Source organism: Chrysemys picta, chromosome 11, assembly GCF_011386835.1.
Source record: "Chrysemys picta bellii isolate R12L10 chromosome 11, ASM1138683v2, whole genome shotgun sequence".
Classification (NCBI taxonomy): domain Eukaryota; kingdom Metazoa; phylum Chordata; order Testudines; family Emydidae; genus Chrysemys; species Chrysemys picta.
In genome coordinates, this window is record NC_088801.1 from 37,643,511 (window position 1) to 37,659,788 (window position 16,278).

The 16,278-nt window shown below is 43.3% G+C and overlaps 1 protein-coding gene across 6 annotated transcripts in view; it reads right to left on the minus strand.

Annotated features, from left to right (window-relative positions):
- ABCB11 (ATP binding cassette subfamily B member 11) overlaps positions 1-13,999 on the minus strand; it is a 74,642-nt gene extending 60,643 nt beyond the window's left edge. For 2 of the 6 annotated variants that reach the window (XM_065561804.1, XM_065561799.1), the window contains exons 1-5: positions 12,731-12,848; positions 7,359-7,461; positions 5,162-5,183; positions 3,315-3,363; positions 1,242-1,483 (exon numbers count right to left, since the gene is read on the minus strand). In XM_065561804.1, the coding sequence (XP_065417876.1) occupies positions 1,242-1,483; positions 3,315-3,363; positions 5,162-5,183; positions 7,359-7,434 (389 nt within the window). In that variant the 5' untranslated portion in view covers positions 7,435-7,461; positions 12,731-12,848. Of the gene's footprint in view, positions 1-1,241; positions 1,484-3,314; positions 3,364-5,161; positions 5,184-7,358; positions 7,462-10,264; positions 10,387-12,004; positions 12,024-12,730; positions 12,849-13,214; positions 13,333-13,865 lie in introns of those variants that run through there. The other 4 variants (XM_065561800.1, XM_065561801.1, XM_065561802.1 and 1 more) reach the window with 4 other exon arrangements.
- Positions 14,000-16,278: the final 2,279 nt, after the last annotated feature.

Here is a 16,278-nt window from a genome sequence, read left to right on the forward strand (position 1 = left end):
GTGCCGGCCCCGGCCGAGCACCCCCGGCCCGCCCAGCACTGCCGGTCCCCGGCGGCCCAGCGCACCTCCCGGCCCGGCGGGCCCCGACCGGCCCCGCGGGCCCCGACCGGCTTCCCGGCCCCGCGACCCCGGCTCCCAGACCGGCCCGCGGGCCCAGCCCCCCAGCTCCCAGACCGGACCCCAGCCCGGCACCACGCCCCCGGCTCCCCGCCTGGCCCCGCGCCCGGCCCAGCCCTGCGCCCCTGGACCCCGGCCCGGCACCGCGCGCCGGGCTCCTGGACCCCGGCCGACACTACGCGCCCGGCCCGGCACCATGCCCCCGGCCCCGCACCGGCCCCGACACCAGTCAAATAGGCCCTGGCTGAGCACCATGGAGCCCTCCCGATTTTCCCGGACATGCCCGGCTTTTGGGGATTTCCCCCCGGACGGGGATTTGAGCCCCCAAAAGCCGGACATGTCCGGGAAAATCCGGACGTATGGTAACCCTAACTAAATTATCCCTAATCTCCATGATGAACACCAATTTGCTGCTATTACTTTTACATTATTTCAAAATAGTTCAGTGGAGCTTCCTGGCTATTTCTCTAGATTTCTATATGTAGTGGTGAGAGTAGGAGCCAGTCTAGTTTCTTAAAAGCTCATCAAACTCAGAATTAGAAGAGCCACAGATTTTAAGGCCAGAAGGGACCATTATGATCATGTAGCCTGAGCTCCTGCAGAAACTGAGCGTTGGAAACATAAAACATCAGAGGCAGTCAGATGAATCATTTTCAATTCAACAAAAGTTGCCAGGAGCCTAGATGACTCAGGGAATTGATACCTGGCTACAGAGCCTTTTCTCTTGAAGTGTCTAGTTTAAATTTCAGGTAGGTGGAAAATGACCAAAGTCTTTCCCTTCTAATGGATGTTTAGTTACCTCTGTGAAATACATTAGGGTCTCAAATTTGTTCCTGGATGCAGGGGTCCCTCCCTATCATAGAAACAGCCACCAGTAAACAGCATCCTTGCTGACAGTTCTAGTTGAGAGACCAAGGGCTGAATAGGCATGAGATACCTGCAAGGACCACATCTAGGTATGGGAGGGTGAGACTTGAGGCATAGTAGTAGAACAGAAAGAACATTGGCAAGTTTCCTATAGATAGAATATTTAGCCTCTTAGATTGAACTGGGCCCTTTTCTCTAGCAAAAAATTCACTTACAGTGTTTAAGAAGAAAAAAAAGAAACTCCATGGACTACTTACCCACAACTTATTGATGTATTTGTTTCATTTAGGTGAAGGGAACTGTTGATCCACACTATGGTGCTATTCACACATGCCTTGTCTGGGTTGCTAAGCTCTTGCTTCTCAATGTCATATTGAATAAATGTGTCTGTCATCAGACCAAAGACAAGCAACATGCATGGCTGGGCTGCACCATGAAGAATGGCACAGAAACTACCAAAAACCATCATTAAAATCTCAGATGATGAAGAGAATCGAAACTAAGAGAGGGGAAAAAAAATACTGTCTGAGTGATTTTGGTGTTAGCTAGGCATTAATTATTCATTAATCATATGTCCCTGATTGACATTTCAGGGGAGTAATTTCAGCAATGTTTACTAGTGAATATTTGATTCAGAATTGTTTTTACTACAGCTGTAGAACCAATCCTACTCTCATTGCATGGGTGTATAATCCCCCTTGATTACAGTGGGAGTTATCCATGAATACAGGAGCAGAGTTCGGCCCTCTGACTGAATGTATAATCAGACTTGCAGAGAGTAACAAATACTAAAACCCAAATAATAAAGCATCACTGCAAGGTATCAGTATTCCACACTTTGATTCAAAGATTTACTGTGAATATGTCCTTGAAATTCACGTTTACTTGTATAGTCAACTTTGCATGTTTTTTTTTAAAATTAGGACATTCTACACAACCTATGAATAAAGTAAATTATTGTGACTTACTCCTGATGGTTCTGTGGTTATATGGTAGACATTTGACTAAATACACTCAGGTTGGGATGTTGCATAAATACACACTACCAATTAATGTATGTACAGTGTTATGATCAGCCCCTGTGCATAGTGGCAGCCAGGGGACTCCACTCTGCACGCTGCCCCCGCCCCAAGTGCTGCTCCCGGAGCTCCCATTGACCGGGAACCATGACCAATGGGAGCTACAGGGGCAGTACCTGTGGACGGGGCAGTGTGTTGAGCCGCCTGGCCGCACCTCCACATAGGAGCCAGAGAAGGGACATGCCACTGCTTCCAGGAGCCACTTGAGATAACCACCGCACAAAGCCTGCACCCCTGACCATCCCCCCATGCTCCAATCCCCTGCCCCAGCCCTGATCCCCCTCCCACCCTCCAAACCCCTTGGTCCCAGCCTGGAGCACCCTCCTGCACCCCAAACCCCTCATCCCCAGCCCCACCCCAGAGCCCGCATCCCCAACCGGAGTCTGCACCCGTTCCCACACCCCAAACCCCTGCCCCAGCCCTGATCCCCCTCCCACCCTCTGAACCCCTCGGTCCCAGCCTGCAGCACTCTCCTACGCCCCAAACTCCTCATCCCCCAGAGCCCTCACCCCCAGCTGGAGCCCTCACCACTCCATCGCATCCCCCCCGCTCCAGCCCGCACCCTGAACGCCTCATTTCTGGCCCCACCCAAGAGCCCGCACCCCCATCCAGAGCCCTCACCCCCTCTCACACCCCAACCGCAATTTTGAGAGTATTCATGGCCCACCATACAATTTCTATTCCCAGATGTGGCCCTTGACCCGAACAGTTTGCCCACCCCTCATCAACAGTGAAGTGCTACAGTGTTAAAAGGGAGAAAGGAAAAAAAAAAAAGAAAGAAGTCTGAGAAATATAATGAAATTAATGATCTTGCCATAAAACCTTGGAAAATGCCCAGTTTTAGGTGGCATCGGCTCTCTAGCCACATATGGTATATACATGCTGTGTATTTTACACCTAACCATCAAAACAGTTTAACATATGTATGATGTGGGTATAGAACTCTGAATATTTTGTAAAATAAGAATATTTTGTAAAATAAAAAAAGGATCAGAAAAAAACTTCTGACCTGCTCTAATGACAATGTACCCAGCAGATAATCATGACCCATAGGAAATATACATGTGGCATAATGACAAAGGGTGAAATTCTGGCTCTACTGATGCCAGTGACAAAACTCCAATCGACTTCAGTAAGGTCAAGATTTCACCCTAAAGGTTTGACTGAGTCACAACTACATACTGCAACTAAAGACACATTTCAGTGACCCCACAGTATGTGTAAAATATTTAAATCCAACACTTTCGTTACCAGTTGAAAGAAGCCAAGCCGAATATCATTTTCTTTCTTGTTTGATGACCTTCAAGAAAACAAAATGTAGAATTATAAAACTGCAATCTCCAGCTATATCATATATTTTCTCCTGCCTAATGATTGCATATAAAGCTGAATTTAACTCCCTTGTCCCCTTTTTCTTATTCTCTGGAGAAGGTTCCTCACTTGTATAGAAATACCTGGAATAAGCACTTTTAACCTGAGTCTTTTCTTTCACTTGATTCTATCAATGGCACCATTTATTTTTTTTGTAGGACACTTTAGCCACACAATTTTTCTTTTAAAATCCTATATGATGTGGTTCTCTCAGACTTGTTCTAGGACAGTGATTCGGTGTAGGTTTTTCTGAAAGCTGTATACATCTCACTATTGTAGAATGACTCCAGTTCTAAACCTACTTTAAACAGCTTTTTGGGCCTGAGTGCTCCTTTCTAGCTCTGCTGACGGAGGGGACTGTTGGCCTGGGGTGGATGATATGCAAAAAGGGGAGCAGTGACTCCATCACAAACTCCCCCATGCCTTTGATCCTGCAGAATCCCCTCCACCCAGGAGTACCAGGAGGATGGTGCACTGTGGTGAGAAGGGATGGACCAGAGAAGCAGACGCCAATATGCAGCACTCAGATTAGGAACAAAATTCTGTGGTTAAAGAGACATGAAGGCTTATGCTGCTGGGGCCACCACTAGTCCCACTTCATAGCACTGTTTATAACATGGATTGGGAATTCCTTGAGGTCACAGGGAGGAACAACTGATTTGCAAGAAGGCCAGAGATACACAGGATATAGGCCTGTGTTTCCTGTGAATCGCCAATGTAAATGTCCTCTCCTGCTCCCACATCCACCAGGCTGCTAGCACTGCTGACTGGATGGGACCACACCACACCTGCATGCCTGGAGTGGGTTGGAGTCTCTCTTCCTATCCCATTCCACAGGGTTTCTGCTGGAGAGTATTATTTGACCCTCCAGCAATGCCCACATTAGACTATTACACACAGCAGTAATTTATAAAGCCTAAAGGTCCTATCAAGTCAACAGGAATGGGATTTATGTTATACCAAACATTTTTATGTGGTGAGAGCTGTATGAGTAGTGGATTTGGTTTTGAGTTTACATGACATTTAAACATTTTAAAATATGTAACAAATAAAAACTAAATCAAAAAATAAAAGAACGCTAGTGATTCCCTGCTCCTGAAACAGCCCTTTGTGGCCATGAAGAAGAGGTGCAATTTACAGAAGTTCTCAGGATCTGGTGTAGAGCAACTCCAGAATCAAGGAACATAGAGGTGTTATGTTCCCCACAAGCACTTGTCAGTTACAGAGAATGATTGGGGTCTCTATGACCTTTCAACCTGTGAATAGCTGGGAATTTGCATTTCAATCTCAATTCCTCTCCTGCTGAATGATTTCGACTGAATCTTTTTCACTTCTAGTCTCATATTTCTAAAAGTTATGAAGTTTATGTTGAAACTTCCACCACAATGTTATTCTCCAAACACGCTGGGTGGTTGGGGTGGGTGTGTGGGTGTGGTGTGAACAGACACAAAATGAATATTAAAGGGGTTTGCTGAAGGAGACCCTGATATTTTGCAGCCATTACTCTACATCTTCAACACTTCTCTTCACCTCTTCTATAAAGATTGCTTTAGCCTGCCTCAGCTGAATCGAATAGTGCAGTTTCAGAAAGCAAAGTGCATGTCTGCATCTCAAATACCATAAATACCATACATGCATTAATGTCACCTGTTAATAACATTTATTTCACTTGACAGTTCTAGAAACAAATAATGATTGTCTGATCAATGAGCAACTATGGGACTTACTCTGGTTTCTTATGGTTGTTATCTGTTGGGGGAAATAAATACAAACCATAGTTAATAGTTATTGATAAAGTGCATAGTCTCCAACAGACACGTTCTCGAAATAAACCTTAGGGCCCAAGGTACCCAGTCCTCCCCAGATTCAAGGAGACTCCTCTCACTCATACACCACCTCAGGCACCAGGCATTAATGTTGGTGAAATATTTCATCGTGCATGTAGGTGCTGGAGCTAGGGGTGCGGCAGCACCCCCCAGTTTGAAGTGGTTTCCATCATAGACAGGGTTTGCAGTTTGGTTCAATGGCTCTCAGCACCCCCACTATACAAATTGTTCCAGCACCCTTGATTGTGCATAATGAATTAATTACTAATGTTGTCACTCTCCCCTTGAATAATTAACCACGAATATATGACTGAATATTACTCACTCAATACATTATTTGAGGCATATTCCCATCGAGTGGCAAATAATGTGATGGTAAATAATGTTCGCTATTATCCAGCTGGCTCTGTCAGTCACAGTCCTGATGAGTGGCACAATCATGTGCAGTGTGCCGGCAGCTTGAAAGGGGCTGTAGAGGGGAGGGGCTGTAGCTTTGCCACCAGCACTGACAGTACATAGAAAGGAGTACCTGCACCATCCCCTGAGGGGAAGGTTGAGTTGTCACACAGATGTCCTCTCCTGGGAAGCCCCTGGAAGAACTGTTACTTAGAGAGGCAGAATTCCACCTGGGGACTCTGGCTGCAGTACAGCACCTCAGCCTCCATAGCAACTCAGGCCACGGCCTAACAGCCACGATCTGACCCTTTGCATCAAGAGACGCTGTCAAGGATGATGGCCCTAAAATGTAGCTTGTCTCGACAGTGGTCCTACTGGGGAGGCCTTACCATAAGGATCAGTACTCAAAATATTTATCACAAGTCACTTTGTGTGGCACACCATGAAGCACTAGCTCTGGACAGCAACACCATTGGGAGCACAGAGTTGGCTTGAATAGTCATTGTGCAAGTTCCTGAAGAGTCAATGCATATCTCTAGAGTTTTCCAATGCACTGGCAACCCACGGCTCATTTTTATGTCCTAATATGGACTGGAATCATGTTTTACTTTTCAACCAATTCTTGCTGCAGCTTGAATAGAAAATCCCCATCCTCTTACTTTCTCTACCATTCAGTAACACAGCACTTAGCATGGACACTTCCATGCCCCTTGCTCTGCGCGGTCACTGAAAAGCTGTGTGCCACAGTGCAAAGGGTGCAAAGAATTCCATGCACCCGGGGACTCAGCGGCCTGCCCACCGCACACTTCCCAGTGAAAGCACAGTATTTCCACTGCATCTTTGGCCTTGCATGTGGGAAAGGCAGATGTAATGAGTGTGGGCTTTGTGCTTAAATCCAGAGGTCAAGTATGGACATGTATTTCCTTATAATGTGCCTTTGCTTTTGCCTGTTGCATATGTAGTTACTATTTTATCAAGTTAACTTGCTTCCATTTGCAATTGCAATTAAATATAAATATCTACTGTCCCTTTAATTTTCCACCTGCTTATACCGAAACATATAAGTCAGGGTCAAGATGTTCAGCAGCTTCTATTCATCTTCACCTAACACCCCAAGCCTCCTGCCACCACCTCCTGTTTAATCTGAACTGAGATGCTTGGTGTTTAACAAGCACTTTAAAAAAAAAAAGAAGAAGCTCGAAGAGGAGAAATGAAGCAAAAGTGGAAGGAGGAGAGAAAGGAAGTTTTGGAGAGGGGTGAGGAAAGCAAGAGCTGTTCACACATTTAAAAGAAATTCTAAATATAATAAATCAACCCTAGAAACCTGCAGGACACAGGTGTTTCAGCTTTTATTGTGAGTTCTAAAATGTAAAGACGAATGCCAGAGTCATCCCTGCTGAAAGACCATTGAAGTCAATGGAGTTATTCAGATACCATGGTGATGATCATGGTATGAAAATCTAGATAAATTAGTTACATTTGGTAGACAGATGATGGGGACATATAGACGGATACTGTGGACGGCTAGGCTGATAAGAAGAGATCATCCACTTACATGGATTGTTGCTTTAGACTTGTAAACAAAAGTTGTTTTGAATAAAATATGCCCATAATTATGCGAACTGCAATATCTAGTATGGCATGTGTTTTCAGCAGGCTATTGAAATTAAAGTAGAAGCTGATTAAAGAGTAAATGTCTTACATGATCCATCTGAGTCATAAATGTAGTTATCCTCTTCAAATCTCCTAATACTGCGCAGAACAACAGGATTGGACATGATGATTTGCTCCTTTAATCAGAAACCCTGAAAAGGCAAAAAGTATCACCATAGTAATGTCTTTTAAAATGATAAGACAACATTGTACGGGCCATACTCTGATTTCAGTTACATCCGTGTTATTCCAGTGTAACTCTGCTAAGCACATTGAATTTACACCAGTGTAACTGAGAACAGAATACAGTCCTACAAATCTAGTGACACTACAGATAGTGAAGAGAGCTGAAACAAAAGCACATTTAACTATCAGTGACTAAAGTGTTAGTCTTTCAAAAGGAGTGAAATATTACAATACATGCTGAGTGTGGCTCAGGCGCTACTCAGCAAGGGTTTCCCCAACTTGATTATAGCTAGCATGGTTGTAGCACAGTTTGCCTAAACAATACAAGCAGGGATTTATCTTTAACAGTCATGCTAGCAGAAACAATGCTTCAGGCTAAGTTACACCCCACGGGTAGTTTATTGCATGAGGTTTTAACATGGTTAAATCCTGAATGGGTTTTGAAGGGTCCTCAGTCTGCCTCATCATCTCATTGGGATTAGTGAACCAGTGGCTGGATAAAGCAGGAAAGGTAGCATCCAGGACATCTTACATGGCCTGGAAACCACTGGACAAACACATGGAGTCTTCCCACCCCATCCCTGAAGTCTTCCACTGCTGCTGCATTCTCTTAGGCCTCACCCCTTCAAGAATGGCAGCACACCTCTCCCAAGCTCTGCAGCACCATTGGCTGGTCCTGCACTTGTCTGTTCTCTCTCTTTTTTTTAATCCTCCCACACCCTCTTCTGTATAGGGCATCTACCTGTTTCTGCCATTTATTTTGGTCTTATGCTGGTCTGTTCAGGCTTCTGAGTGTCATGTTGATGGATTTGGCTTCCTTCTCTACTGTGTATATAGGTTGCCCTCTTGCCACTTGCTTATGTCTTCACATGCCTTAGTATTAAACAGTTTTTGCTTCATACTTCCCTTTTCTCCTGTGGCTGTTTACCTGCCTATTACACTGTATGAAATCCACGGAGTGGCAGTTACGTAAAAGCAGGAGGAGCTGTGATGCAATTTCTCTCTTAAATTACAGCAGGATGCAAGAAATATAAGGACACCCCTCCCTGTCAAATCAAGAGTGAGGGATAAATAGGAGATTGGTCAATAGATAATGATGTTGAAGTCACTTCCTGTATAAATCCTGCCACTTCCTGTCTATTCCCTTCCTTTCATCCCCACCTTTCAGAACCATTCACTTCCACCCTGACTCTTCACCTTCCTGCCACTGGGCTTTCGTTTTGGTCTCTCCTCCTCTGAACCTTGCCCATATCCCCTTTTTGGTACTTGTATCCACCTTTCTTAAGTAGAAGAATAGCCAGTGGGATTTTGATGTGTGGACTGGAACTGTTAATCCACTAGCCAATAAATAGTGATACTCCTAGAAACAAAGTATTGCATTCAACAATCACAAGAAAAACTAAAATGGGGGCGGGAGAGGAGAGAGAATTTGGTGCATAATTGTTTAAAATATGTTTAAGGGATAAAATTAATATTTGTGGGGAAAAGAGATCTGCTAGAATCAAAAATTAACTAAAACACCACAAAAGGCTTATATGTTTTTTTCCTCTAGAATGATTAAAGAGAAGATTTTAAACACTCTAGGGCCCAGATTCTCTCCTGGGGTAAATATGTAAAGTTGCAGTGAAATTAAAGGCAGCTGTGTCACTGATCACAGGCTACAGCTATGCGTTGTAACAAAAGTATCTGTTTTAAATTAGTCTGTATCAAACACATATGAAAGGTGTTGATTAGCTTCTGGGGTTGGAGCCAGGCTACGCAGCGAGTACAGACCCTCCTCCATTTATGCAAAGTCCCGATAAACTTGACAAGGGTCCTACAGACATGGGGAAAAGTCAATACAAAGCAACAACCTAAGGTTTGCCCAATTTTCCAACTCTCCCATGCATGTCAGATACACACATGCAAACACACACAAAAGTAGAAGAAATGTATAAGGCTGTAAAGTTTTGTTAATTAGTATAATTTTATCAACGTTATTAATTCACTGGGTTAAAATAGCCAAAACATCGGTTGCTGTATTAACAACTTCTGTAAGAGACAACATGCAAACTCATTTGACATATTCTATGAAAAGAAGGTGATCACTTCTGACAATTTTACTAGGAATTATGCCCCCAGAGAGCATGCCATTGTTTGCATATAAAACATCTATTTCTCTGGCTCTAAGCAGGGGTGGCTCCAGGCACCAACGCAGCAAGCGCATGGCTGGGGTGGCAAGCCGTGGGGGGCGGTCTGCCGGTCGCTGTGAGGGCGGCAGACAGGCAGCCTTCGGCGGCATGCCTGCGGGAGGTCTGAATCCGCGTGACCAGTGGACCGCCCGCAGGCGTGCTGCCGAAGGCAGCCTGACTGCCGTGCTTGGGGTGGCAAAAAACATAGAGGTGCCCCTGGCTGTAAGTATAGATAGTATCATTAATGCCCTGACCTTTGGGTCTTAGAAACTGTTTGTATTATCATAGGTTTTAGGGTAGCAGCCGTGTTAGTCTGTATCCTCAAAAAGAACAGGAGTACTTCTGGCACCTTAGAGACTAACAAATTTATTAGAGCATAAGCTTTCGTGGGCTACAACCCACTTCTTCGGATGTATATAGAGTGAAACATATATTGAGGAGATATATATACACACATACAGAGAGCATGAACAGGTGGGAGTTGTCTTACCAACGCTGAGAGGCCAATTAAGTAAGAGGGGAAAAAAAACTTTTGAAGTGATAATCAAGATAGCTCAGTACAGACAGTTTGATAAGAAGCAAGTGTGAGAATACTTACAAGGAGAGATAGATTCAATGTTTGTAATGGCTCAGCCATTCCCAGTCCTTATTTAATCCTGAGTTGATTGTGTCTAATTCCAGCTCAGCAGTCTCTCGTTGGAGTCTGTTTTTGAAGTTTTTCTGTTTTAAGATAGTCACCCGCAGGTCTGTCATAGAATGACCAGACAGGTTAAAGTGTTCTCCCACTGGTTTTTGAGTATTATGACTCCTGATGTCAGATTCGTGTCCATTAATTCTTTTGCGGAGAGACTGTCCGGTTTGGCCAATGTACACGGCAGAGGGGCATTGCTGGCTTTATTAAGTTAAACACATTAAAATGGACGAGTTCCTGGGCCTCAGCTCTGATTGCTTTGTATTGTCACTGTGTTTACAGAACAGTAATGTAATGTACAAAGAAGTTTGTTGGCTAATCAGTATTTCCAAAGGCATACTCAATAATGTTTCTTTAACCTTTACACTCGCACAAGTATAATTAAAAATGGAATTGCAAAACCGGATTGTGAAAATATATGTTCTGCTATGTAATGATGACTTCATTCCCAAGTTGATTTTCTGCACTGTGTGAGCAAAGTCTGCTGAAATGCTCATACCCACTATTCTTAAATATTTGAAAACTCACCTGGAAACTGCGTTGTGCCAACAAATATGAGACTTTTTAAAATATAAAGCTAAGGGGCTAGAGTCACTGGTACATTCCGGCTTCTTTCAACAGCTCTGAGAGTGCAAAGCAGCCATGAGCCGATTTAACTGGATCGGTGGAAAGCAGCCAAAGCAAAGGAGTGAAGCTGGCTCTATGCTGAAACTCTATATGGTGAAGCATTTCCACCTCAGAAACATGTCACAGTCTGCAGTGAGGGGGTCCAGTCTGAGTTAGGCAAAAACTCCCTCTCTGTCTGTCTCTCTCTCTCTCTGCAACCATATTATTTAACTCTGTACAATCATTTGAGATGGACCCTGAGCCTGTGAACACTTGCTACTGAGCCTGCTGCTTACTGTCGCGTAACAAGTTCCTTTGAAGTGCTTGCCCAAATGTTGCATTGTATTGCATTTCCTATGTCAAATGTATGCGGTCAGCTAAAGATCATGGTGTTAGAATACACGAGCCCACAGTCATTATAGTGTTTTGTGTAATACATCGGGTACCTTTCTAAAACAGAGAGCCTGCTTGCTCTGATGCTCACATGCCATTCCAGGTCACTACACTGAGAGCAAAAGGTATTGTTAATACTTTAATTAGGAAGGGCTTTGTTTTTGTAGCTGACTTGCTGCCAGTCAGACTTAGGGCATGCTCCCTCATGTCCTCTGACAAACACCTGCTGATATCATGAATTGCCCCCCTTTCTAGATGGCAATCAGAGAGGTGTGTGTGGCTTCACCCTGGAGCGGTATAAACAAGAATTCAGTAGTGTCAGTGACCTCAGAATCTTGAGCCCATGGATCCAGATTAGATTCAGCTAGTTGATACAAATCCAACTACAGATTACCCTACGCAGCTGAAACCTTCCAACCCCCAAATTCTGATGCATAAAAGCCTACAGAAGGTTGCTTTAAATGATTTTTAAAAAATCAACAGGTAAAGGTGAAATGTCATTTTTCTCTCTTGCTACTGGCTTTGGGCAAAGATTCTCGGTGGAGTTTTTGTTAGGACCAGACTTTGTGAAATGATCTGACTTTTCCTGTAACATTGTGAATGATCATAATAAAGAAGGAACCAATGGTTTTAAATACACATTTTTACCTTTCTGAAGCTCCACAAAATATGTAATCCTCAGCAAGCATCATTCTGCTGATTACCAGAAACAGATTAATACACTAGATTAATAGGCTGGGCGAGCGACTGCCCTTTTGGGGTTGGATGTCTAGCTACAGAACATTGGTAACACTTTGCAGACTACAGAAGCTAATATATGGATTAGGACAGAATTAAATAATAGAAGATATCTGATCATCGTTTCTCTTCCCACCATGTGCAGAAACAGCTAATGGCATGTATCAGATATGACATTAAAGTAAAATGACATTTTGCCATAGTCAAACAATCAATAAATATTAAACTTCTGATAAGCCAAAATCTCTAGGGAAATAAAAAGGAAAATGAATCCAGGTTCGTTAAAACAAATTATCACATTAAAATAACAAAGGAAAATATGTTCTATACAAAGGAACTTTCCATTGACTTCAGTAGTTTTGGATCAGGCCCTTTGCACTGACAATAGGCATTGCAAAAAGTTTCATAGATATCGTTCTTTGCTCTTTCAATATGTTAGCCTAGAATGCTCTGAAAAATTAATAGTAGTGTGCATGCCAAATAGTGACTCAACTTCTTGAGTAGCCACCAATGGACTCAGATACTATTCATTGCATACTATTCATCAGATTATTTTGGGGCAAAAATACAAGTCACTTTTAAATCAGTAAATTGCAGATTATTACATTCTAAAAATATGATAGATTTGTTGCTCACCAAAGCTGTAAGAAAGAACCATAGAAGAAACGGCAAGGATCCAGTTCAGTGCAGATAGCCAAAGATGTGTACACCCATTTGCAGCCACAGTTTGCATCATTCTAACCCATTAATGGGGTCTGAAGCTTTTTAAGTGGGCATTGACTATTTGCACCTGGGTCAGTAACCTTGCAGTCACCATGCTACAGTTCATTGACATCAGATGGAGAGTTTAAGCTTGACTAAAGTAATCACACAACACAAAGTCAGGGCACTTGGGCAGCAGTTCGCTCTGCAGTGATTAAAACATAGAACCTCTTGAAATTATAGGAAGACAATATTATAGCATTACTTGGCAAGCAATGATGTGGGTCAGAATAGGTTAGTATCTCCATTGTAAACACTAACCTCAGCCTTAATAATTGGTTCTGTAAAAAAAATTGTTGAGTAATAGACAAACTGGTTCAGAGGTTAAGTTCAGAGAGAATAAACATTTGGTCCTTACCCAAAAGCTTGCTTTTCTGCCCATACCCAGGCCAGATCTCTGGTCCCTCCTCTCTGACATGGGCTCTAACATTTTGTCATCACGGCTAATAGGTTGAGTTTTCTACAGCTAGATAACTAACATGTGACAGTAAAATCACAGTGGAGCCAAGAGTCCTGTAGTTCTTATCACGAGGCAGTGAGGCGAGGTCGGTGCTGTATCCCCCATCGGTCGTTGATCTTGCCTTGTTCACCTCATGGTAAAACTGTGGTGGCTCATCTCCACTAGATTTTTACAGCAAGATAGGCATTATTTAGCCTCAGTAAAACACACCTTTTTTAGCAGTAAAGACAAAGCTTAAATAGCTAGGTTTCAGAGTAGCAGCCGTGTTAGTCTGTATCCACAAAAAGAACAGGAGTACTTGTGGCACCTTAGAGACTAACAAATTTATTAGAGCATAAGCTTTCGTGGACTACAGTCCACTTCTTCGGATGCATACAGAGTGGAATAAATATTGAGGAGATATATATACACACATACAGAGAGCATAAACAGGTGGGAGTTGTCTTACCAACTCTGAGAGGCCAATTAAGTAAGAGAAAAAAAACTTTTGAAGTGATTATCAAGATAGCCCAGTACAGACAGTTTGATAAGAAGTGTGAGAATACTTACAAGGGGAGATAGATTCAATGTTTGTATGGCTCAGCCATTCCCAGTCCTTATTCAATCCTGAGTTGATTGTGTCTAGTTTGCATATCAATTCCAGCTCAGCAGTCTCTCGTTGGAGTCTGTTTTTGAAGTTTTTCTGTTATAATATAGCCACCCGCAGGTCTGTCATTGAATGACCAGACAGGTCAAAGTGTTCTTCCACTGGTTTTTGAATAGCTAGCCGGCCAATTAGCCTCACTACAACCTACCCCTCCTGCTGTGATCTTGCTTAGAAAGCCTCAGCAGAGCTCTGTCCTCTTGGTCGCCCCTAGTCCCGTCAGCTTTCAAACACTTCCTCACTGGGCCTCATCGTGAAAGAGTCGCTAAGTCACATTTTGATTTACAACCTTTATTTTTTCTACTTATTTAGACAATGATTGAGGGGAGCCAGGAGTTTGTTCTGTAGTTAACAGATGTTTACAGATCCTTTCTCTGGAGCACCTAATTGGCTATGTTTGAATACACAGCAGGCTAAATATATTTTTAAAGGTTTAAAACAAAAAGAAAAATGAACCCAGCCTTCAGATAAATTATCTGCTATCTTTGAAAAGGAAGCAATCAGGTGGGTGGATAAAAGCATGACTATCTGTGGGGAGACAAACAAGAAATTCCAGGTTGGATGGGTGCTGAGGATGAGCAAAGGAATACACCATAGGGGTAAACACCAGGGAGGGAGCAGAGCTATTTAGCTAATGAACAATGTTTGCACAAGATCAAATGGGTAGAAATTGGCCATGAATAGAGTTGCTTGTAATGGGGGCAAAGAGGACAGGGCGGGGGGGGGGGGGGCAGGAGTCCCTTCCAGTTTATATTTTATGTTTCTAAAATCTCATGCTTCAGGCCTTCAGCTGGTCACCTGCAGGGGTCAGGAAGGAGTTTTCTTCCCAGTACATTCTGATTGGGTTGGTGGTTGGTTTTGTTTTTTTGTCTATTTCCTCCAAAGCATCAGAGATGGCCACAGCTGAAGATGGGACACTGGATGGAGAGGACCAGGGCTCAGAGGTGGCACCAAGTGTTCTCTCAGGTGCTTGTCTGGCAGTTTCTTGCTCACATGCTCATGGTCTAACTGATTGCCATATTTGGGGCTCTGGAAGGAATTCCCTCCCACGCCTGATTGACAGATATGGGATTTTTTCACCTCTGGGTGTGGGTCAGTTGCTGAGACCATGAGGTATATCTCAATGTATCAGTTCCTGCCATTTCAGGGGCTTTGAGCATTGGTGCACTTCAGTCTCTTCTGTTCTCTGCCTGTGGCACATAATAGTCTCATCTCCTGTGGATTATAATATTTTGATTTGGTTGTTGGGGCCAATGTGGGGGTTCTGGGTTCTGTAGGAGGCATGAGATATACAGGAAGTCAGACGCTGATTTGGTGATCCCTTCAGTTTTAAAATCTATGACTATGACTATGATTCAAATATTCCCACTTTTTCAGTGCTTTCTGGCACATGCAGGCCCTGTTTTGTACCCAGTCACATCCAGCTTCATGTTTTCCAAACTACTATTAGTGCACCTGCCAACTCTAGCATTTTTCCTGGAACATTACTGCTTTCTGGCACTCTTTAGATGTGCTGGAAAAGGGAAAACCAATCTATTGCTTTCTCTGGGTTCAGTTCAAGTAGCATTTCTGTGTACTAAGAAAGAACTACAGCACTAAAACATGAATGGCCAGGGCTGGGCTTTTCAAAGGCACCTGAGGGCGTTAGATGCCAAAATCCCATTGAAGTTCAGTCCATGGAATGTACGCTACTTTTGCCAGAGGGGTTCCTCTGAGTTAAAAGGAAGCATTTAACTTATTGTGTTGATCTCACTTTATTCTAATATTACTTTGCATGAGCAGAAGAAGGTCAAATTGCAATACATTTAATGTTTCCTTTTAACCAAAGTATTTATGTCACTGTATATCCAGTGACAAAATCACTATCTATTCTTCGGATTTCTTCCAATATCCTTCATGAGAGTAAGCTAGTGGGGAAATATCTTTAATATTCATTGACAGATTATTTCTCTCATGCATACAACGTTTGGATGCCCTTTGGCATACATTATTAAGACTCCTGTAGAAGGCACTCCCTAGCTCCAAGATGTGACATAATTGTTTACAATAAACTAAAGGAACTGGTTTTACCACAGTAGATTAGTACATTGTCCAAAAAAAAATAAACCCCCAAAAACCCTAGTGGCAGTGATCCAATAAAAAGCTTCCAGCGCAAGAGAGTTAGTCACAAATTGTGACTCCCTATTCTGGGTCATAGCCGTAGAGTGCTTAGATGACCATATATTTCCAGTATGTCACCACACATTAATTCCAGATTGACACACCAGATGACCGAGTTGCCTCCAGGCTTTGGGAAGAAGTCTGCTCCCAGGTGCAGCA